Source organism: Perna viridis, chromosome 2 (assembly GCF_037379345.1).
Source record: "Perna viridis isolate PV_CMFRI_1.1 ecotype Kerala chromosome 2, ASM3737934v1, whole genome shotgun sequence".
In the NCBI taxonomy this organism is placed as follows: domain Eukaryota; kingdom Metazoa; phylum Mollusca; class Bivalvia; order Mytilida; family Mytilidae; genus Perna; species Perna viridis.
In genome coordinates this window covers 14433036-14457729 of record NC_142446.1, presented here as the reverse complement: position 1 = coordinate 14457729, position 24694 = coordinate 14433036, and the positions used below count along the sequence as shown (strand labels likewise).

The following is a 24694-nucleotide window of genomic DNA, read 5'->3' as shown; positions in this document are numbered from 1 at the left end:
CAGAGTTTAAGCTCTATTGTTACTAATTCAATATATGAATTCATTTTGCAAAACTGGTATTTACCTTGGGCTACTCAAGTTCGACAAAGTCATAAGTAAAAGTCAACCCACTGTAAAATATAATATTACCTTATAGATATATATTTTTGTAAACTAATTAACAGATTAATGTAATCAATTCAATTTATGAAACTTGTGATGTCTGAGCAAGCAGAAAACTGCTCCAAATTTATGTAGGCACATATTTACTGTTTTTTAAATACTTAATACATCTGTTATTAGGTGTGGCTATGACCTTGACACTCTATGGACAGCAGAGCTTGCCCATTCACCATTTGCTGCTTCACCTCTGATTGGTGATGTTGATGGTAATGGTAGGCAGGAAATCATTGCTGCACCCTTCAGTGAAAGTTTCACTGTGTTAAGTGGGCAAAATGGACAAATTCTTCACCACTCATCTTGGCCAGCTGTCAATTTAGATAACTCAGTTCATGCCAGTCCAATTCAGGTAATTTATGTCATCACTTCCAATAATTTTTTTGATTTTTGACAGCTTGTTTAATTCAGTTATACATAAAGATATCAACTTATGTATAAATAAGACATTTTATGAATTCGATGTAAAGATTTTATTCTTTATTGTTTCTACAAAATTAATTCAAGATAATATGAATTATATTGAGCAACAGGCTATTCCTACATAATCCCATTCTTTATAATCAGAACTAAAAAACACAAAAAACATACACAGTTTGTCATAATGCCATTATTTTCATCAATTACATTTACCAAAATACATAAATGAAATTCATACTTCTTTTTATTAACCATAATAGAAACAGAAAAGTCAAATTGTTATTAAACAGTGCTTGATTTATTAATGATAATTATGGCATGGTATTAGCATCAAAAATAAAAAGGTCTGCCTAGCCTAAAATAACTATGCCTAGCCACTATTGTATTAATTGACCAATCAGAACGTGATTAACATCCAGGCTTCGTGGAATATTATGCAACCCTTTGTTACAAGGCAGATGATTGGTTCAGCAAAATTTATTTAGCATATGCAAAATTACTTAAGGCTAGGCTAAACTACTTTAGGCTAGGCATAAATAGTTTTGGCTAGGCATATCTTTATTTTAGGCTAGGCAAAACTTTTTATTTTTGATGCTAATACTGCGCCATAGATAATGAAAAGATTTTAAATGAATTAATAGACTGAAAAAGACAATGTTAAAAGAAGACTGTTTAAAGAAAAATAAGGAAACATAGAGGAAAATTAATAAGTGAGAGAAAAGAACAAAATGCTATGATAAAAGTGGAATAAGTGTTTAGGTACAAATATAATAAGGAGAATAACATCTGTAAAGTATAATGAATGTTCCTTACCGTTTATAAACATTGTATGGTTCTGTTATTTTATGTGATATCATTATCTTTTGCTGCATTATTATATGAAGTTCATCTATTTCCAAATGTTAACAGGTGTGTATTGGTACTTTTTTCTTCAAAACTGTTTTCAGAATTTTATGATACTCCAACTCAATTGAGTTGAGGCGATATTGCAATAATTTAATTTTATATGTCACAAAGGTTTTGTTTGATTATTTTTCTTTTGGGCAGGATAGTTTATTTTTCATAGACTAAATTGGTACTGTGGTGTCATTAATGGTGGTTGATTAACAGTCCTCAATTAAAATAATTCCTGACTGAATAAAGCTTGTATGAAGGAACAAAGCTTAATTTTAAAATGGAATTGATTAGAAGTTACAAAATTAAATTATAATGATTGTTTTAATTTTTTACCAATTCATTCATGCCTAACCAACTTTGGGACGGTTTACCTTTGTTCATAAACTGCTTCACGGTTCATGAAGCTTGAACTGCCCCAAAGTTAGATATTTCACATAACTTAGTCAAAAATTAAAACAATTCTTAAAAAAAACTTTGTCCATCTATCAGTCCTTCAATTGGAGGCAGGCGCATAGCTAAGGCCAAATTGAAGTGTAGGCAAAATTACAGCAGGGGGTCTGGGGGCTCCACGGAGATAGCGTTTTAGTGTTTTTAGCGTTTTATGCCTCTCCTGGATGTATTTTATCTCAAAGAAAAAAAAAAATGGCAAAATTAAGTGCAGGCAAAAGCTTTTTTGCCTAATGGCAGCTACACACCTGGGAGGGAATGCTAAATATTTGGTACATATTGCTTTTTTATGACTCCTTATTCCTCACACTTCCTGTGTATCATATGACTTAATTTGATATAAATGATTCAGGTATTCTTAGCACAATGTTATGTGTAACACCTTCATGTTCTTATTTTCAAAATTCTTGTATAATCATTCATATGGAAAGTATTAATGGAATCATCAAGGTTTCAATGCTAAATTATGTTGAATTTTCAGTTTGATATAAACCATGATGGGATGTTAGACATTTTGTTTACATTGTCTTCAGGAGAACTGAGGTTTTACACACCAGATGGACATTGGTTAAAGGATAAGACATATCAGGTAATTATATCCCCTTATTGTATAACAAGAATAGATATGGTGAATATATCAAAGAGACAATAACCCCACTGAGATGAAAAATGGCAACTCAAGGCCTAGTTTTTCTGCAGATCATTTGGATTATGTGGTAATATATATTTTGATAAAATTTTCAGATGTCCAGACTTATTACACAACTGCAAAAAAATTCTGTCATATAATGGTATGATGCTGCCCTAATCCATGCTGGCCAGGTTGTTGTTTGTAGATACTTGGTTTTAGTGCAATAACTTAAATATCAGTTGGTTGATTGTTACTAAATTATATAACAAGGTTCTTAACTACACAAGAAAGGTCAGTACAGATTTTTTAATTTTCTATCCTTCAGGGTCAAAATACCTTTTGTTACCAGTTCATGTCAGGAACTTCCCTACACTTCACTACAATGTAATTACTTTTATATCATTCAAAACCTCTTTTATAACCAGTAAATATTTTTCTGACAACTATTCAGAACTAACTCAATGATATTCTATATTACTTCTGCAAATAAAATTAAGATCTCCCAGTGTCTTCAAATCAACTGAAGATGTGAGGGACTCCTTTTTGGCCTTGAAAGATGTTTAGTAATAAATTTACATTCTGGAAACATAGTTCTTGCAGTAATGCATCAGGAAACATATTGCATTGAGCATGTTCCATTAAATATACTTATCAGTCAAAATCTTCATTCTTTCATCAATATTTTATTAATAAACAGGGATTGAAGAGCAGTGATTTTAACACAGTAAAATTGGCAGGAAAATTCAAATTGATAAAAAAATGTCTAGTTATGGAAAATCTTATGTTCATCAAGGAAATTATATTCTTAAGTTGAAATTAGTTTAATTTGAGTATACATGTAATTATTGTGTGGGATAAATACACTATTAAAATAGTTATTTAATGTAATTTGCCAATTATCTTTTGGAAAGTTTAAAAAAATTGTGAAAAAAGTGAAATGGAACAAAATTTGAAAATGTGTGTGAAGTTCAGTGCTGTTTAACTATTGATTACAATTTATATTTCAGATATCAGTAGTAAAGACTTTCATTCAGTTTATACATATAAGGAAAAAAATTCTAAATACATGTAATATGGGAAATGCTAAAGACCAAACCACAAAATTTGGTTCCCAACAAAAATGAGAATCCCATTGATGTGTATACTGAAAACCTCAAAACCATGAATTCAAGAATCAAAGAACTTGTGTTTCTTCCCTATTCCATGAAAATTGGTATCCAAGAATTAAAGTACTTTCACATAATGTAACTCCAATAAAAGCATATGGAGGTTTGATGTATATTGTTCCATAATGTTCTGTACTAATCAGTTTGACATTGTAAAAACATGATGCCATTTAAATTCTTCTTCTGTTTCAAAGTCTAATGGCACTCAAATCTGAATTGTTTGTCCATATTTGCCCCAACATTATACAGTTATATCAGGGTGGGTCCTGAAAAACATTTGAGATATTGACTTGATATTTGGTATGTAGATTTGTCTCGATGAGTTACTGTTTCCACTATATTGCATAACCTTTTAGTAAGAACAGTTGCTACAAGCTCAGGCATAATAATTTTGAGGAAGAATTTTAGGAAATTTCAATTACAGTTTTTAATGAAACTGGCCCAGTTGTGATATAATCTTTTTCCTATTTATACTTTTAGATTGAGCCAGTCTATGTGTCTAAAGCATGGTACCAGTATGAGCTGATATTGAATGTTCCATCAATAGAGAAATACGCCTTTACAAGAAAACCTGAAGGTGATCAGGTAAATCCAAAATTTAGTCAAACATCCTTAAATGTAACATTAATTATATAGATAGCTGCTATCTGAGAGCAGTGGTTTATCAGATGTTCATCATTTAAATTTCCTAAATTTTCCCCATTCATGAGAGAATTAACTCACCTTTCCATTTTGTTTGTTGCTCTTAATTTTCTATGGGATGTTTTGGTAGAAGAAAATAATGAGATTATAAGGTACAGTAGTTTAGGTGATTTGCCAGAGTGTTCTGTTTTGCCATGAAGTTCTACCGATTCTTATCATTGTTTGAATGATTTGAAAATTGAGACAAACAAATCAGAAAACTCTATGCTGTTAAATGATGAACAATGTGTTATTCTCACCACTGATTCAAATTTGGAGTGCGTATGTAAAACTGTTGATGAAATATTTGTAGATGAAACCTTTAAAAGTTGTCCTAAATATTTTATCAACTTTACTCTATTTACAGATGTAAATATGGCAACTATGCCCCCTCTTATTGTCTGCTTTACTACCTAGTAAATCGGAACAGTGTTACAGAGAGTTGTTGGCGTTCATTTTCAAAATATGTGATGAGCAAAATTAAATCTTACAGCATATTCAGTTCATGTAAATTTCGAGAAAGCCAAGCGACTGTTCTCTAGGAAACCATAGATTATTGTCACCTCAGACAGGCATGAAACTTAACGTGGTTGTAGGGTATCATATGGAGATGTACATATTGTCAAGTATTTTTATGTCTGTCTGTCTGTCTGTCTGTTTTCCCAAAATATAAATGTCAGCAACTCCTAAACAACTTGCAGAATTGTAAAGTAGTTCTATATTACAACATATATATATTACTTGCACAGGTAAATTAATCGGTTTCCGCCTAAAAGTCAAATCTTTTTTTTTCTGCCTAAATGCAATACAAGCCCATGAAAGAAAGATTTTTTCACCCAAATGAAGTGCCATTCCGCCCAAATGCAAAATTCAGAATAAGAGAGGTCATTAAGAGAAACCACTTACTTTAAAAAGTTCTTGTAATAAGGCTTGTCTCTTCTGCTACTCTCTTCATCTTTATAAGTAACATTCATTTTATGTTACTGTTTAACTTTTTGTTCCAGTCGATGATCATGTATCGGGCACCTTTTTTATTTCAGTATTATCTTGTTGTATGAGTAGATGTCCATGTATTGTCTTCACAGTGCTCTAGGTTCTTTTTTATTTCAGTATCAGCATGTCGTACTAGTAGATGGCCATGTATTATCTTCACAGTGCTCTAGGTTCTTTTTTATTTCAGTATCAGCATGTCGTACTAGTAGATGGCCATGTATTATCTTCACAGTGCTCTAGGTTCTTTTTTATTTCAGTATCAGCATGTCGTACCAGTAGATGTCAATGTATTGTCTCCACTGTGCTCATGGATCTTCTTTATTTCAGTATCAGCATGTTGTACCAGTAGATGTCAATGTATTGTCTCCACTGTGCTCATGGATCTTCTTTATTTCAGTATCAGCATGATATATCAGTAGATGGCAATGTATTGTCTCCACTGTGCTCATGGATCTTCTTTATTTCAGTATCAGCATGATATATCAGTAGATGGCAATGTATTGTCTCCACTGTGCTCTAGGATCTTTTTTTTTTTTAGTATCAGCATGTCGCACTAGTAGATGTCAATGTATTGTCTCCACTGTGTTCATGGATTTTCTTTATTTCAGTATCAGCATGTTATACCAGTAGATGGCAATGCATTGTCTCCACTGTGCTCTAGGATCTTTTTTTTTTTTAGTATCAGCATGTCGCACTAGTAGATGTCAATGTATTGTCTCCACTGTGTTCATGGATTTTCTTTATTTCAGTATCAGCATGTTATACCAGTAGATGGCAATGCATTGTCTCCACTGTGCTCATGGATCTTCTTTATTTCAGTATCGGCATGTTGTACCAGTAGATGGCAATGTATTGTCTTAATAGTGCTCTAGGATATTTTTATTTCAGTATCAGCATGTTGTACCAGTAGATGGCAATGTTTTGTCTTAATAGTGCTCTAGGATATTTTTATTTCAGTATCAGCATGTTGTACCAGTAGATGGCAATGTATTGTCTTAATAGTGCTCTAGGATATTTTTATTTCAGTATCAGCATGTTGTACCAGTAGATGGCAATGTATTGTCTCCACTGTGCTCATGGATCTTCTTTATTTCAGTATCGGCATGTTGTACCAGTAGATGGCAATGTATTGTCTTAATAGTACTCTAGGATATTTTTATTTCAGTATCAGCATGTCGTACCAGTAGATGGCAATGTATTGTCTTAATAGTGCTCTAGGATATTTTTATTTCAGTATCAGCATGTTGTACCAGTAGATGCCCATGTATTGTCTACTCCTATGTTAGTTGATCTCAACAATGATATGAGGCTGGAGGAGCTTGTCATTTCTGTCTCATACTTTTTTGAAGAGGATGATTTCAGGTAAGTGTTGATTGTGATATGGTACTGCACAAAACAAAAGTAAATATCAATTGTCGCTACAGTTTGATATATTTCTTACTTCAATTTATTATCTTTATTATCTTATTGTCACAGAAATTGTCATTTACGGGTCTACACAGGGAGATATTGTATTATGTTCCTGAAGTTCTCAATTCCCTAGATGCAAGCCAAGGGGGATATTGAATAATGAAACACAAGATTCAGTACCACTTAGAGAAGGAGGAGAAGGTTGGCATTGATTTAGGAGACCATATCTTTTAATTGCTTTGAAATGTTGAACAGTTCAGTGTAATTGAGTAGTTCCATATTCTGTAATCTAACTTGGTAATTTATCCAAGTCCCCTTATTACAGAACTATTTCAATGGTATCCTGATACATTAAAGCATGCATGTAAATTACAATTATACGATTTTTAATTGGTGACATTGACAGTATTGATTAATGATTCAAAAAAATGTTGATCCATGTTATTAATGTCAAGAAAAAACAATTTCTTGTTGTTGGTTTATTTTTGCTTTTTGTTTTGTTTTTTTATCTTAATCAAAATATAGGAATCGGTTTGTATATTGAATGTGAAAGACTTTGGGTCGGTTTACACTCTAACAATAACTACTTCCCAAAGTTGTTTATCCAATATTTTAACTAACAGTTGAAAACAATTCTTAAATTACAATTTTGGAATTAAAGGACCAAAATCAAGCATTATCTGGTTTATGGACAATGACTTGAATATAAATTTATTTCTCTATGAAATTGTTTCATTCCTCAAATAAGGTTCTGATTGATGGGGACTGCTATAGCTTAAAAAATTTTGCTAAAAAACATTGCCAGCTGTCAATTTCACCACCAATTTTGGGAAAGTGGAGCCAGCCTATATGCCCAAAATTATTTGTATGACCATTTGTACATGGGCTGAGAAAACCCCTTGTGCAACCTCCCCCCACTCATCAACTCTAATATGACTTTTAAGATTTTGTTTAAAAAAAAAATAATTGAAGCATTATTGTATTTTTTTACCACATTTTATACCTCATTGCGCAAAAATAAACGAAAATTGTATTTTGATTCTTTTACATTTTACAAGGTAAATGAACATAAATATGCATTGTATCCACCCAATGTCTCAGCTTTATAACAGTTATGCATCATATCCACCCAATGTCTCAGCTTTATAACAGTTATGCATCATATCCACCCAATGTCTCAGCTTTATAACAGTTATGCATCATATCCACCCAATGTCTCAGCTTTATAACAGTTATGCATCGTATCCACCCAATGTCTCAGCTTTATAACTGTTGTGTATTGTATCCACCCAATGTGAAATTTTAACACATTTTTCCTTGGAACATAGTTTTTACCCTACCCCTTTTGAAAATAAGGGGCTAATTGGAGGAAAATAAGCATTATCATTAGGTTGATAGAAGAAGCTTATTGTTGATATGATTTTTATATTTTGGATGTCAATCTGTTCCTATTAAAAGTCTGTTTTGAATAATTTATACAGGGTAGGCTTAGCTTTAAAGTTAAAGGAGTACAAAATTGGACCAAGCCAAACTTTCTTGGTCTGATTTTGAATTTTTTTTATTGAATTCCTTATGAAAATCCCTGCTTGTGTTTTTCAATCAGATAACAGTTATCTCTTACCATTAAGAAGGGGTCAAAGGGGCCATACCCCAAAAAATGACTTTTTAGCTCACCTGGCCATGGGCCATGTGAGCTATTGCCATCACTTGGCATCCGTCTCCTCTGAAACTACCGAATAGATTTGCATGAAACTTATAATGATTGTTCCTTAGAGTATCTTGCACAAAATGACTGTTTGGATTTTTGATCGGTTAAAAAACATGGCCGCCGTTACTAAAAATAGAACATTGGGGTCAGACAGCAGATTTTTGCCTATATCTCCAAAACCGTTAGGTTTGGCCAATATCTTTCAATTGCTGAAATATCCTTATTATAATGCCTACAAAAGTCTCCAAAGGATCAAAGTTGTCAGACGACTCCATGTCAGGGTTATTGCCCTTGAGAAGTGAAAAATTTCTCTTTTTTTTTTTTTAGTTTTCAGCCTTTGTCTTGAAAACTATGATAGATAGAATGAAACTTTCAATTGCTGCAATGATTATAATTATAAGGTCTACAAATGTCTCAGGGATCAAAGTTGTTAGACGACTCCATATAAAAGTTGTTGCCCTTGAAATGCAAAAAATTACGTTTTTTTGCAGTTATCATTCAATATCTTGAAAATTAAAATAGATAGAATGAAACTTTCGATTGATAAAATGATCCTCATGATAAGTCCTACCAAAGTCTTCATGGAGTCAAAATTGTCGGACAATTTCTTGTTAGAGTTATTGCCCTTGAAAAGCAAAAATTTAACCATGTGAGCGATTCAGGCTCCTGGGAGCCTCTTGTTTATTTTTGGTATGATTTTGAAAACTTTTAATTGATTTTCAGTATTGTGCTATATCAAGTCCAAACCAGTTGTTGTGTCCATAATGAACTATAAGTTCCTATGCTTAAGTTTGTCCACAATTGCCCTCAACTGTTCAGGAATTGACTACTGCTGTTGTATCATGCGGTGCTCCATGAAGCTCTTTATATGTATCTAAATACAAATGAAGCAATATGATTTTCTTAGAGCTAAAGGAAACAGTAAAGAAGATCAGTTAAATGGTATGAAATATGAAGACATTGGCAAGTTTTTATTGTCTGGAATTACTGTAGTAAATTTAACTTCTCTGGAGCCTGTGTGGACTAAGATTTTGGACCTTACCCAGGTAAAAATTAATAGATGTTACTAAGTAAAATAACTAAAGAGTGGTAAATGAAAATTTAACCATTTTTGAGATCAGTCAGATGACTCTTGACACCAGATAAAATGTCTACACTGGCACAGTTCTCTATGATACACTACACAAATTATCCTTAAAATGTTCAAATTAGAGATTGTTTCTGTTTTTTACCAGGTTTTTTTCTTAACCACAAAGTATTTTTTAAATCAGTGAAAATTTACCCTAAGATAATAAATGTCAAGTTGTTTTCTTGTTCAATGAAGGGAAAGAGCTATGATAGTTTTGACTCATAGATGTCACAGTCCCAAGGCAGGTTATTCAAAATAAATGAACTTGCCAGATGTGAACCACCCAATCAGAGGGCTTGTTACAAATCAAATTTACATCTAATTTTCAATTAAAAAAAAAATTAACTACTTTAAGATATCGTTTTAGATAAGTGCAGAGTTTCCGGCATACAATCTGTTCCCTCCAACACTAGTTGATGTAGAGGGTGATTTCAGTGCACTGGAGGTAGTCCTTGGTACCTCTGCAGGTAACCTGTACATATTGGATCACAAAGGCACTGTAAAAAATGGATGGCCAAAGCCATTAGGATCTATACATGGACAGGTATGTACGAAGTATTCCTTTTAGTTTAATTGAATGGTTGATATTCATGTACTCACATGAATATATGACATGATACATGAGGAAAAACTTCCTGAAAATAGTAGAATTTTTTAATAGAATCCAGATTTGCCTTGGATTTTTATGCCCAAAATTTTACTTATGCTTTACATATGGTATACTGCTGTTGTCTGTCTAACATGTACAATACAATGATTATAGAATGCTTTTTGATGAAAATATTGTATGAGAAAACTTTCACCAGCAACTCACATACATAATTTGTAACAGATAATGGGATCAACATGATGACCCAAGCAAGAGGTATTGGTTGTCAGATTGAGTACATGCCTGACAGTGAGCCAAGCATGAGGTGTAAATTGTCAGATTGAGTATTTGACTGTTAATGAACCAAACAGGAGGTGTAGGTTGAGTGTGTTATTGAGTTCCCATTTCCTGTCACATAGGGCAAGTGAACTTTCAGTGAGTGAAAATAAGTGGTTATGTTCCATTTGCCCTTTGAAAGTTGAAAACATGACTTTTTTAAACAATTTGTTATGTTCTAAAAGCTGCAATTCTTTATTGTTAGGATGCTAATTTCATTTAGATGTTTCCTGTGGAACTTTCAAACAAACGTAGACCACTGGATTGTCACATTAAGTGTTATATTTTGTACTATTTGACACTGGTTAACTATAAAAAATTGACTATAACATGTATTACAGATAACTGTAGCTGATCTGAATGGTGATGGTGTATTAGACCTTATTGCTATTGATAACAGTGGGTCTATACTGTGCTATAACACTAATGGTCAACTACAGTGGGAGACACTGATTACAGGTACTTCCACAGATGGGAGCCGTCTGTATGATGTAAACAATGATCAAGTTTTAGATATTCTGACGACCACTAATTCAGGGTATGTCGGTTATGTTACCTTATATAACTTAAGATTCTGACGACCACTAATTCAGGTCGTATATAACTTAAGGATATGTTCTTAATATATTTATTTGTCTAAAGCAGTGTCTAATTCTCTTTAGATAATATGTCTATCTAGAATGATTGAGACTTATATGATGGTTTTATGTCAAATCATGTCTTTATTTTTACTAGTATTCTACAAGCATTTTGCCCACACACTGCTTTTTTAATGCTGTTGATTTTTGAAAGGATTTTCTGAAGGATAAAAATCAGGGGATAAACAGTGACTGGGCAGGAGGGCCACTAGGCAGGAGGATGGCTGCTAAACTTTATTTGTTCAATGACTTTAAAGTACATCACCAATTGCTTTCAAATTTTTTTGGGATGACTGAAAATAGGTCAAATTCAATCTTCACAAATATCAGTTTCCAAGTGAGGCCCTTTTTGTGGCGGGAATAGGGACTTTGAATCTTGTCCATTCAATAACTTAAAAAGTATTTAATTGATTGCTTTCAAATTTTGATATGATGACAAAATAAAGGTGGCCATTTTTGTTGCCAAAATTGGGACTTTGAACCTTGTCAGATCACTAACTTGTAAAGTATTTAGTCTTTTTTTGTTCGAAACTGTGATTGGAACATTTGTATGAGAAAAACAAACTTTATTTTACTAACAGGTTTTACAAGAAATTGCATCTCAATTTTAAAGACTTTACAGTACATTGTATTACAAATAATTTATCTAAAACGGTTTCTGTGTCACAAATCACCATTCTAGGTATGTTACACAAATATAATTATTGGTCAACCAACTCACAAAGGCAAACATATTTGTGCAGGAATATCTGTTTTGCTGTCTTTTTTTGCTTGTCTTGAAAACAATAAAATTTCAAAAAAAACTTTTAGTTCTGTAAGTATCTTCGTAGGCAGTGTAAATGCAGAATGATTGCTTTCATAGAGTAAAACAAAAGTTCAGGTCTTTACAGGAAAATAATTCAGACTCTTTTTTATCATCAGTAAGTGAATTCACTGTTTCATCTGCCTCACCAAAGGTGAAAGCAGGTCTGATAGCAGCCATGATTTGTGTAATCTGTAACTCATTAAGTATTAAACCATTATTATTCCACAGTGTTTTATTGGTATATACTTATTGAACATGTGTGCCTTTTATTATGGAAATCCTTCACTTATTACTTACAATTTCAGTACTTTGTGAAATCTTAACTCAGTAAATATTGAACCACTATTATTCCAACTTTACAGAGTGTTCATATACATATTGAAGATTATGCACCACCTGTTACACATTTTATTATTTTTTTCCTACCTTTTTAGTGTGTTGAACTCATACATTTTCACAATCTGATTAAAATCAGCTGTTATGATAACACTACACTGCCTTACACTCCCTAAGCATAAGACAGTGACATATTCATCACTATATGTTTTGGATGGAAGATACTTTGTGGAATCTGCACCTCAGTAAGCATGAAACTATTATTATTCAAACTTTGCACAGTTTTTATATACATATTACAGATGTGAACCTTCTATTGTGGACAAATATTTAATATGAACCAGTTAAAGTTAAGGTTCTGTTCAGCAATACATGCTATTGATTGGTTAGTACTTTCTCATACTATAGTTTTTAAACTTTGCATAGTGTTTATACATGTATTGAAGTTATGTGCTGACAAACATATTATAATGATGACACAGGTCTAGACATGTTACAGGTTTTTTAAAGTTAATGGTAATGTTTCTATTTTTCAGAGATATTTTTGCAGTTGATGGTAAGAATGGATCCATATTACCAAACTGGCCAGTTCAGCTAGGAAAGAAGATTTCATCAAATGTTCTATTGACAAAAATTTCAACAAAACACAACAATCCTGACTTGGTAAAAATAGAACACTAAGGCTTAACTTTTTCTTCTAGGCAAGCAGAGAAAGTTTAAAAAAAGAAGGCTATTTGTTTTTTTATTTGTTTGATGTATCCACATACTAAACAGGAAAAATGTATGATAGAATATTAATTTTCATGGTGGTCAGAAAACCGTAAAAAATAATGCTTGTGAAATTGATTTTCAACAGTTATCATTTTTTTAAATGTGAAAATATAACCTCAAACATGTTCACTAGACAGAATCTGTAAAAAGTAGCAATTGCAAAAATTAATAGGTTTACGCTATTAATCAGAAATAAAGAAACATGCTTGTTGAAATGGAATTAAACTTATATTTTGAGATTTTGCAAAGTTTTGATTTTTCTGTTATTTAGTAGAGTCATATTCATACTTTTCAAATTTAAAAAAAAAAATTTCTGATATCGTCACTTTCCTGTGAAAATGTTTTTTTTTCTTAGAATTCACTGAGTAGGGGAGATAACTAGTAAAATATCGATAATTGTAAATTAATTAAAAATACACATTAATAATTGCAGATTTTAACATACTTTGACTTGTTATACTAAAAGCTACTATCTTTAGACTAATATCTTTCTGAGATGATTTTTTTTCACAAAGAAAGCACTTTGCACAATTTAAAAGGGAGATTCTAAGATATTTTCAAATAAAGGACTACAAATTAATTTGGTTTTAGTGACTTATCAGATCATTGAATGCTACCAGTATTATTTGAATACTTCTATATGAATATTCAAAAAACAAATTAAATTAAAATTAGGAAATCACCATGTGTTACACACTTTTATATGTTTGCTTGACTTTTATATGGAACTGCACTTATTATATACTATATATTAAAATGTCATAATTTGATGTGAGACATACTGCTAAAAAATAAAGGATATTTCATTTGGAAAAAGTTACTTTCACTCTAAAAATTTCAAAAGAAAATATTTTTTCCCTCAAATTTGAAGTCTTGACAGCTTTCAAACAGTGCAAAGAATAGATTTATGTTAATGATTTAAATTACAACAGATAATAATGTTGTTTATAACAGCTGTTATTTTTTCCTATGAACCTTAATTCATCAACTTCAAGATGATTTTAAGATTTGATTACCAAATAAATTCTTTGCTAAAATTGTACCATGCACCAGGACTGGGGACTTAGAAGTGAAGGATCTGTGTGTCTTTGTTTGAGTACTTCTACCACACCTTGAAAGTGCCTATATATCTCAAAAGTCAAGGATGATATTTATATCTTAGGTTTAAAGTACCAAGATTTCAGCAGCATAATTTTGGGTGTTAGAAAATTAACAAATTGTTAAATGTCAAATATACTTGATATTGTAAGTTCATTTAATGACATTGTAGATAATATATAATGGTAAATGTTACCCAAGCTATTTAAGTAATAACTACAAGCTTGCATGTTATGAATCACATGATTAACCTGTATTGGAATAATACTGGTAAATAAACAATAACTTTCCTTAGTTTAGTGAAAGATGTTTACAGTATACTAGTCTACTATAATAATTCTTGATTTAGTATTCTTGGCTTTGAAACTTTTAAAATATTTTTTTGGTTTCTAGTTCTTTCAGGATCAAAATACCTTATGTCACTGGTTCATCAGAGGAACTTCCCTACTGTTTCTGAGCACTACACAAAATATAGTTCATATGTAATTTCTTTTATATCAATCAATATTTCTTTCAAAATCAGTAAATATGTTTCAGACAATTATTCAGCTAAATAGTACTCTATCATTTCCACAAATAAATCTAAGATCTAGCCTTTCAATCAAATGAAGATTTGAGGGACTTCTTTTTGGCATTGAAAGATGTTAAGAAATTAAGTTTTTGTAAAATGTGTCAAGAAGTAATAAATGTGTTAAGCATGTTCTATTTAACACACTTATCAGTCAAAATGTCCATCCATATAGTTGATAAACAGAAAGTAAAGAGCATTAATTATAACCAAGTAAAATTAGCAGAAATATTAAAATTAATAAAAAGTGTCTATTGAAAAAAAAATTGTAGTAAATTATTTTCTTAAGCAGAGTTCAAGAATGTAATTGCAAATATTTCTTTTTTGACATATTTAAAAAGATGTGATCAATAAATAAAACAAAATTTTAAATGTGTGTGAAGTTGGATACAGTTTGACTATTGATCTACAGGTCAAATTCATACCTGATAATCCTTTCACATTAAGACTGGCATGTAAAAATGTAAGATCTGTGGGGGATTTTTGGTAAAGTTGCAATATTTTGAAAAAATCTAAATAATTGAATGTTTACATAAAAAATTTGAGTTTACATAAATCTCCCACATGAGACAGTATCTCTGGGGTAGAATCTCCCACATGAACTATTCCAAAGGTTAACAATATGCATATCTCTGTGTTCAGTGTTAAAGATTAACATTCAGTTTAAACATTTAAGAAAAGAACAATGCTGAATTAAATGGGAAATGCAAATTTATGAGTGACGTAAAAGTCTTTGTGTATGTATGTTACTATTTTCACCAGGATAAAAAAAACCTCCAGTGCTAACAGCACTTCGATTTTTTTTACAGATGGTTTTGACAGATGATGGGTACTTACATGTTATGTCAATGGATCAGAAATGCAGGACGAAGTTTCCTTTAGGGGAGACAACTCTTGTTCAACTTCTGTCTTCAGATCTTGTGGAGGAATCAGTTGGTTTGGAGATCCTTGTTGCTACAAATGATGGCACTCTTCTGTGTTTGGGGAATACTGGCGGTGAAAAGGCAGACAAATTTATTGATGAGGAAAAGAACAAAGACTACTTAAAATACAGTGTGAAGAGTGAGACTAGAAGCCCTAATGATTTTATATATGGAGATTTAAAGGTTAGAATATCTTCTATCTAAGGCCTGAATTCAACTATTGTTTGTTTTCCCAACCCAAACTGACTCTCCAAAAACAAGGTGACTCATGAAATTTTATTTTCAAAACAAAATCAAACATCTTACCATACCAACTTGCCTTGTTACCTTTTTTTTAATTGCAAATCACTCATTCAATAAAACACATTGTAGATTAGGAATTATAAAATCGTAGCTCTTAAAGGTTTCTATCGATTAGAACATAAGACAAGAATAAAGCATTACAAGAAACTTCTTTGTTTTCTCATTGCCTAAACTGTTTTTGGTCTGAAAAACAAACTTGATTGGGAAAATAGGTGTTTTCATTAGAATTGATAGGAAAGTTCATTTTTTATTCAAATTTTATAATTCAGGTGTCAGTGTGTTCCTTTTGAAATTCTGTTTTAAAAGTTTTTTTTACATGGTAGACTTACCCTTAATAATTGTAGAGTTCAAGGGCTACAAAATTGTGCAACACCCTAAAAAGTCGACTTTCTAAAGGACCGAATAAAAAGTTGTAGTTGTATATTGGTATGGTGCTGTCGTTATCATTGTCGTTGTTGTCTGTAAACACTTGGTTTTCGTGCAGTAACTCTAGTTATGGTTGAACAATTGTTATGAAATTTTGATATGATTTTACTAGCCACTATTTTAAGTTTGTGGTCTTTACTGTTTTAGAAAAGTGGCCAAAAAGGATAAAAATACTTGTTTTGTTAAAACACATGTAGAATGTTTGTTTTTCATCCAATTTTGATTATTCCCTTTTTTTATTGTGTTCTTTACTTATTTCTGGTAAACAAATGTATTAACCAGATTTAATGTGTTTTGGAACATTTTCGAGTTATAAGGGGTCAAAGGACCAAACCCCAAAAAAATTGACTTTTTAAAATATGATTTGATTTCAATTTTTTTTATTGGATTACTTATGATAATCCTTGCCTGCCAATCAGATTCCAGATATCTCTAACAGCTTTCAAGAGCCTTCACAAAAGATCCTTTAACAAGAGGCTACTTAACCTTCAGTTCCATTTAATTTAACAAGATAGCCACCAGAGGCCATGTTATTTTTACATCAGCGGGGTCCACAGAGATGGATTCCATCTCAATGATATCTAGTTCCCCACCTATCTGTTCACTGCTGGCTAGGCTGGGTGAAGAGAAACAAACAATATTGTTTCCCTACCTATCTTCCCACTGCTGGCTAGGCTGGGTGAAGATAGGAGAAACACACAACATTGTTTCCCTACCTATCTTCCCACTGCTGGGTAGGCAGGGTAAAGATAAGAAAAACATACAATTTTATTTCCTTACCTATTTCGGGGCATAATCTAGGTTTCTGTGAATGGGAGAAGTGACTTCTCTCTCTCTCTGTTGTGATAGGGAGAAGTGAGTTCAAACATGGAGAATTGGTTTTTTGTGAGTGTGTTTTGTTGTAATGCGATGATTTTTTAAAATGTAATAGTTTATTAGAAATAATAAACAAATGATAAAGTTTATAAATAGTATTTATTTGCTGCTAGTTCAACTTTCATACCACCTGTACTGGTTTGAGCGTGTAATGTCATTCTGAATGAGTTTTTTGGTATACATTTTTAAAACCTGTTGATCTATATGAGAAGAGTTATTCCTCAGTAGTGCTGAATCTAAACTATAGTTGTTCTGAGAATATTACAGTGACTGTCCTTACAATAAACTAATATTATTTTGCTTACAGCCTAATTTATATATCACAGAATATAGCAGAATGGAAGAAGAAGTTACAGGATCCAAGTTCTTTCTAGAATATCATATTTCTGATGAATCAAAAAATCCTGGACCTTACAGAGTTATGGTAAGTTAATTCAGGTTTTTTTCTCAGTACTCATACAGTATTACCATACTGTGGTACCAGACTAATGATAGAATTGTCCAACCAAAACAGTATACTGTGCTTTAATGGTGTAAACTACCTACTTTAACCAAAACGGTATACTGTGCTTTAATGGTGTAAACTACCTACTCTAACCAAAACGGTATACTGTGCTCTAATGGTGTAAACTACCTACTCTAACCAAAACAGTATAATGTGCTCTCATGGTGTAAACTACCTACTCTAACCAAAACAGTATAATGTGCTCTCATGGTGTAAACTACCCACTCTAACCATTTCCCAAATACCATTTAGCATTTAAGATGAACCATTTTCTATTTACCATTTACGATACATATTTCTTTATGATATAACCATTTCCCATTCCCCTTTCATAAATTGACAATTAATAACCAATAATGTTATGTTTTGTTTACAAACAAAATACAGAAGTATAAAGTTCAGATTGTACTTTTTAAAAAAAAGAAATTGATGAAATTCTTAATTGAATCTCTCTTGTATTTTTTTTTTAGCAATAATACTTTTTTTTTATTTTAATTATGTCCATGTAAGCTTATGTGGTCATCATTGTTAACATTTGTAAAAACATACTCTTCTCTAAAGAAGAGCTGCACAAAGAATTACAGGTGCCTACAGGGAGTGTTATATCATATAAAATATTAAAGGTCTATGGTTATATAAAGTCCTTGGTGCCAATGAATTATGAATCCTTCTTATATTGTAATTCATCCAATTTTGTTTTTAATTAAATTACTATCAATTACCAGTAGTGAACACAAATCATGCAATATTTTTTTTAATTATTAGTTTAATATAACATGAATTTATGTATAATAAATGAACTGACATCTTGAAGATATTCTTGTTTAGGAAATTAATTTTAACTGAATGACCTCTTGTGTGTGTTGTAACATTCCAATGTAAATAAACTTAATCCTACTAACTTGTACTTGAGGACAGTAAGGTCATTGCTTTCTTTGATCTCTTCTTAGATTTTATTGTTAGACAACAGACTTTCACTTTTATAAGAATAAACTTTTTTTATCATTTCAAATGCAAGAGCAAAAATATGCATGTATATCTCTTCTTGTTGCCACAGTTATAAATTGATAAGATATTTTTACTTAAATCATAGACTGTATATGTAGAATGGACTCAGGGTGAAAAAGTAGTAGGCAAATGGACCCTGATTCAGGGTAAAGCCACTTATTTCAAAGTATATCTCAAAAACTCTGAAAAAAAGTAAGAAAAATCCTCGTCTTCAGGTTGAAGAGCTTTTATTGAGTCTGATATTAGAGTTATTGTCTATAGTTATTAAAGTTCTTAAACCATGTGCACATTAACAAGGTATACCTATTCAAGTACAATTATGATATGATTGTGAATTTTATTTAGATAAAAAAATGTAAAATATATTTTTGACATTTTTTGTTCAGAAATCAACAATATGTTTAATGAATACAAGTGAAATGTTTTCTTTAAAAATAAATATCGGAGGGAGGGACTTAGAAAGTACAACACATGTAATAACAATATGAAAATAAGTAAACTGTCAAGAAATGTGTACAACATTTTACATAGAACATTAATCCTTTTGTTAAAACAGCCAGGGAAAATCAAACTGAGGAAAAATATATAAAACTAACAATTTCCTGACAATTAAAAAAGATGGAAAAATGTGAAAAACTGAACTTCATTAAATTTAAGTAAAAAATACCCCTTTCCTTTTCCGTAGCATTTTGGATGCATTCAATTTCTTTTAAAACACTAAAAAATCTGAAATGTAATCTTTGGGTAGTGTAGAATCAGATATCAAGAAACTATGTAGGACAAGCACTGATACTGTATATATAGAGTAATTATATTTTATGGATCCCCTTTACTGATGTATTATGGTATACCATTATCTATCCATTGTTCACGCTTTGAACGCTAACTCTGAAATAGGGCATTAATGGAACTTTAAGTGGTACCCCTCCATGTAAAAGTGAAAAAAAAAGGGGATGGCAAAATGTTCAAAATGGCATTGTAGATTTTGCTGTAAATTGTACTTAACCTGTATTTTATGGCCCTTAACAACTGAGCAAGTTTAAAAAAAAACATTTATCTGTTCTCAAGTTATCACCTGGAAACCCTTCAGAGATGAACAGACAGACTGACAGACACTCAACTTTTCAGAGTTTTTCATATAATACTTCACCACTTCTTGTGCCTGGGTGTAAAAATGCTTCTACCAATTTTCATGAAACTTTGGTAAAATGTTTATTCTTATTCATGTTAGCTCCTTTCTGATTTTTTTTTTTTTTATAAAATTTTCACTTTAGGATCATGGGAGTTTATTCACAATAAAAGAGGGATTTTTCATTTTAAGCTGACCTGGCTGAATGCCATGTGAGCTATTGCCATCACTTGGCGTCCGTCATCGTTAACAATTTTTTTAAACTCTTCTCCTCTGACACTATGGGACCAATAGGAACCAAACCTGGTATGAATTTTTCTTGGGGTATCCTGCATAGAACTGATGTGGGGATTTTTGATCCGTCGAAAAACATGGCTGCTGTTACTAAAAATAGAACGAAGGCGCCAGACAGTAGTTTTTCGCTAGGTTTAGCCAAATTTTAATGGGATAAAAGTGTTCGACATGATGAGATCTATCTGTGGTCAAATTTTCATTTTAATCTGTTAAGCCATGTTGGAGTTATTGCCCTTTTTCAACATTTTTTTTTTGCTATTTTTAATGTTATTTCTTTCAAAAATCTTCTCTGACACTACTCGACCAATTGAAACCAAACTTGGTTTGAATGTTCCTTGGGGTATTGTTCATAGAACTGTTGTGGAGATTTTTGATCCATCAAAAAACATGGCTGCCATTACTAAGAATAGAACAAAGGGGTCAGACAGTAGTTCTTCACATATGTCTCCAAAACTGTTAGGTTTAGCAAAATTTTTTTAGCTGAAATGACCCTTATTATAAGGCCTTCAAAAGTCTTCAGGGATCAAAGTTGTCAGGTGACTCCTTGTAAGAGTCATTGCCTTTGAAAGATGAATTTTTACCATTTTCAGCCAATATCTTGAAATTTATAACAGATAGAAACTTTCTATTCCTGAAATGATCCTCATGATAGTCCTACCAAAGTCTTCTTGAGTCAAAATCGTTGGACAACTTGTTAAATTTATTGCCCTTGAAAGATAAACTTTAACCAGGTGAGCGATTCAGGCTCCTGGGAGCTCCTCTTGCATCAGTCAATCATTAATATTCACTTAAAGTATAAAAATATGCTGAAAGGGGATAGGGGTATTATGTACTGCAGGTGCAGCACTTTATTTTGAAGAGTTGGAATCATTGTAATGTGTTAAAATGAAAAGGTCATTATTATGTCAACAGGTTTACTTTGGCATGAATTTATTGATCAGCACAAGTCATGCACTGCCTGGGGTCTACAGTGTAAAGATACCCGCCTATGAGGAACCAAGCCATGGTCATATAGTAGTTATTCTTAGGAACAAACATGGACTCATTGTCATAGATTCTTACTCTATCAGGTAAATATTGTAACGATCAGGAAAGTGACATGGAAGTGTCAGGTGAGAAAAATTTGATCAAATGTAGATGTATTCTGCCCCACCACAAAGACAAATTTTTTTTGATGTTAGGTTATTGCTCTAGAGTTTTAAGAATTATGGAAAAAAATGGGGTTAATTTTTTTTTTAATTTTTAAATTTTGCATTAATTTCTTCTTTTATTCGTTTAACTGCAGATTTCAGTCAAATCTTTTGCTGAGTCAAACATTTTTTCTTAATCCAAATTCAGAGCTGCACTGTTTTAATGTTGTGCCCAATCTTTTCTTAACTTTTTAGGGTTCAGCCTCTGTGATAGTATCAAGCTGCATCCTGCAAAGCATTCTATTTTGATAAAGTATTTGGTTTTTGGAGGCTAATTTTGAAAATTAATGAAAATATTGTCAATTTTGGTTTAGTATGTAACTTTTATCTGATAAATTTTGTTAAAATTGTCTTGTATTTGCTGTTACACCTGTTTTTTTTTTTTTTTTTTTTTTTATTTTGTTCCTGTTCAACTATAATATGGATGCTGTACTTTTACTTGAAGCAGTTATTGTTGTTGTTCCATGGGTTTCTTTGAAACTTTATAGGAAAGTTTTGATGAATCTAAAAAGAATGCAAGGGAAGATGATCCAGTTTTATGGTTTTGGCATGATTAAGTCTAAGTGAAAAATGGAGAGTTATACTGTTAAAAAGTTTTTTTTACAGTATTTCTCTTTTATATTGGCATCACTTGGCGTCAATCATCGTCGTTAACAATTTTTCAAAACTCTTCTCCTTTGAAACTACTTTACCAATTTGAACCAAACTTGATATGAATGTTCCTTGGGGTATCCTGCATAGAACTGATGTGGGGATGTTTGATCTGTCGAAAAAACATGGCCGCCATAAATAAAAATAGAATGTAGGGTTCAGACAGTAGTTTTTCGCATATATCTCCAAAACCGTTAGATTTAGCCAAATTCTGACACGGGATTAAAGTGTTCAGCATGATGAGATCTGTCTGCGGTCAAATTTTCATTGTAATCTATTTAGCCATGTTGGATTTATTGCTTTTTCAGCGTTTTTTGCTATTTTCAATGTTATTTCTTTCAAGACTCTTCTCCTCTGACACCACTTGACCAATTGGAACCAAACTTACTTTGAATGTTCCTTGGCCAGCACTCCACAGTATTGTAGAACTGCCTAATTTCGGTCTTGTAATCTGATGCTTTGTAACATTTATCACTTTAAAAAATTGTCAAGCATCTGTAAATCTATATATCTAGAAATAGCTCAAGCAAAGGCCTTCAGGATGCAGTAAAAATTTTCTGGAATAAAATTACCCACAGCATATAGGGTTACCATAGAAACCATGCGAAAATTTTCAAAAAAGTTCATAAAATCAGGTTTAAAAATATCAAATTTACCGCAAAATATCTGAAATTTTTATTTCAATCCCTGAAACTGTTCAAAATTTTCCCTTCAAAAAACCCTTCCTCATATGGGCATCGCCGGTTAGATTTTGAGCTATTTCACTTTGTAATCCACTTATTAAATTTAGCATGGTAAAAAATTGACTTACTTTCACTTTCACAATGAAGTCAAATTGTCATTGAAAAAAAGCCCCTTCAACATTGAAAATATATAAAACATTGCAAAATACTTTTAAAAGTCCCCTTTTTTTCAGAAAATGTTTTATCAACAATAGATTCTTCATTTTTAATCACTAAAGCAACCACCGTTTTCCATTTATGTCATTTTTCATCCCTAGCCAAAAGTGCGAAACTAAACTAAACTGTGGAGTGCTGGCTTAAGCAGAATGCAATATTAAATATTGTAATTTTCTAGTTATTTCTTGAAAGCTTACCTTCTTATGAGTAAAATGATACCAAATTTATCATAATTGGACAATTGATAACAATTTTAGAGGCATTCTCATACTAGGCTATCTCCTCGTCATTAGTGGAGAACTTTCCTTATACCTAAGTGCAGATATGCATTTCACTGTTTTGCTATAATCATCTTTTAAATGAAAATTTCCACTTAAAACATACAAAATCGCAACCCATATGTACTTATAAACCCTAAATTTGGGGTTTTGTAAGCTTTTAACACAGGTTTTATGCCAAAATAGTGCATTCGAAGCTCATCACATGAAAAATCACAGAAATCTGAAAGAACTGAAAACCAAATACTAAAAAGTCCACTCCAGGTCTAAGGTTATTAAACCTTTGCTTATTGTGCACTTAAAAGTTGCCCGGTTAACTATTTTACATGTAACCTGCGCAAATATTTAGCTTTTAAAAATATATTTCATTCTTTGTGATGGCAAGAGCCATATTCACACATGAATCAGTTCAATGATTGTTTTGTTAACTTTGCAAAAAATCTGCATACTTGGTTGCTAGGGACTTATTAGCTAACAACAACATAGGTCCATACCATAAGTTACATTGTTTTAACCCTTGTATCAAAGCATAGCATAAAAACACTAGTTTCTAAGATGTAAAGCAATTTTTTAAATGTGTAGGGGTATAGGCAGCCCTCTTTAAGCCAGCACTCCACAGTATTGTAGAACTGCCTAATTTCGGTCTTGTCATCTGATGCTTTGTAACATTTATCACTTTAAAAAATTGTCAAGCATCTGTAAATCTATATATCTAGAAATAGCTCAAGCCAAGGCCTTCAGGATGCAGTAAAAATTTTCTGGAATAAAATTACCCACAGCATATAGGGTTACCATAGAAACCATGCAAAAGTATGCGAAAATTTGCAAAAAAGTTCATAAAATCAGGTTTAAAAATATCAAATTTACCGCAAAATATCTGAAATTTTTATTTCAATCCCTGAAACTGTTCAAAATTTTCCCTTCAAAAACCCCTTCCTCATATGGGCATCGCCGGTTAGATTTTGAGCTATTCACTTTGTAATCCACTTATTAAATTTAGCATGGTAAAAAATTGACTTACTTTCACTTTCACAATGAAGTCAAATTGTCATTGAAAAAAAGCCCCTTCAACATTGAAAATATATAAAACATTGCAAAATACTTTTAAAAGTCCCCTTTTTTCAGAAAATGTTTTATCAACAATAGATTCTTCATTTTTAATCACTAAAGCAACCACCGTTTTCCATTTATGTCATTTTTCATCCCTAGCCAAAAGTGCGAAACTAAACTAAACTGTGGAGTGCTGGCTTGGGGTATTGTGCATAGAACTGATGTGGGGATTTTTGATCCATTGTAAAACATGGCTGCCATTACTAAAAATAGAACATAGGGATCAGAGAGTAGTTTTTCGCATATATCTCCTAAACCGTAAAAGTGTTTAGCATGATGAGATCTATCTGCGGTCAAAATTTGGTGAAAATTTGTTGACCCAT

General features: G+C 31.8%; 1 protein-coding gene across 2 annotated transcripts in view; it reads left to right on the top strand.

The window, feature by feature from the left end:
• LOC148623754 (uncharacterized) overlaps nt 1-24694 on the top strand; it is a 28466-nt gene that overhangs the window by 2644 nt on the left and 1128 nt on the right. The window contains exons 2-12 of one of the 2 annotated variants that reach the window (XM_088565829.1): nt 283-508; nt 2402-2509; nt 4198-4302; nt 6626-6753; nt 9417-9555; nt 10006-10182; nt 10905-11101; nt 12879-13005; nt 15589-15885; nt 17615-17731; nt 21156-21313. In XM_088565829.1, the coding sequence (XP_088421955.1) occupies nt 283-508; nt 2402-2509; nt 4198-4302; nt 6626-6753; nt 9417-9555; nt 10006-10182; nt 10905-11101; nt 12879-13005; nt 15589-15885; nt 17615-17731; nt 21156-21313 (1779 nt within the window). The remainder of the gene's footprint in view (nt 1-282; nt 509-2401; nt 2510-4197; nt 4303-6625; nt 6754-9416; nt 9556-10005; nt 10183-10904; nt 11102-12878; nt 13006-15588; nt 15886-17614; nt 17732-21155; nt 21314-24694) is intronic. The other variant, XM_088565830.1, reaches the window with a different exon arrangement.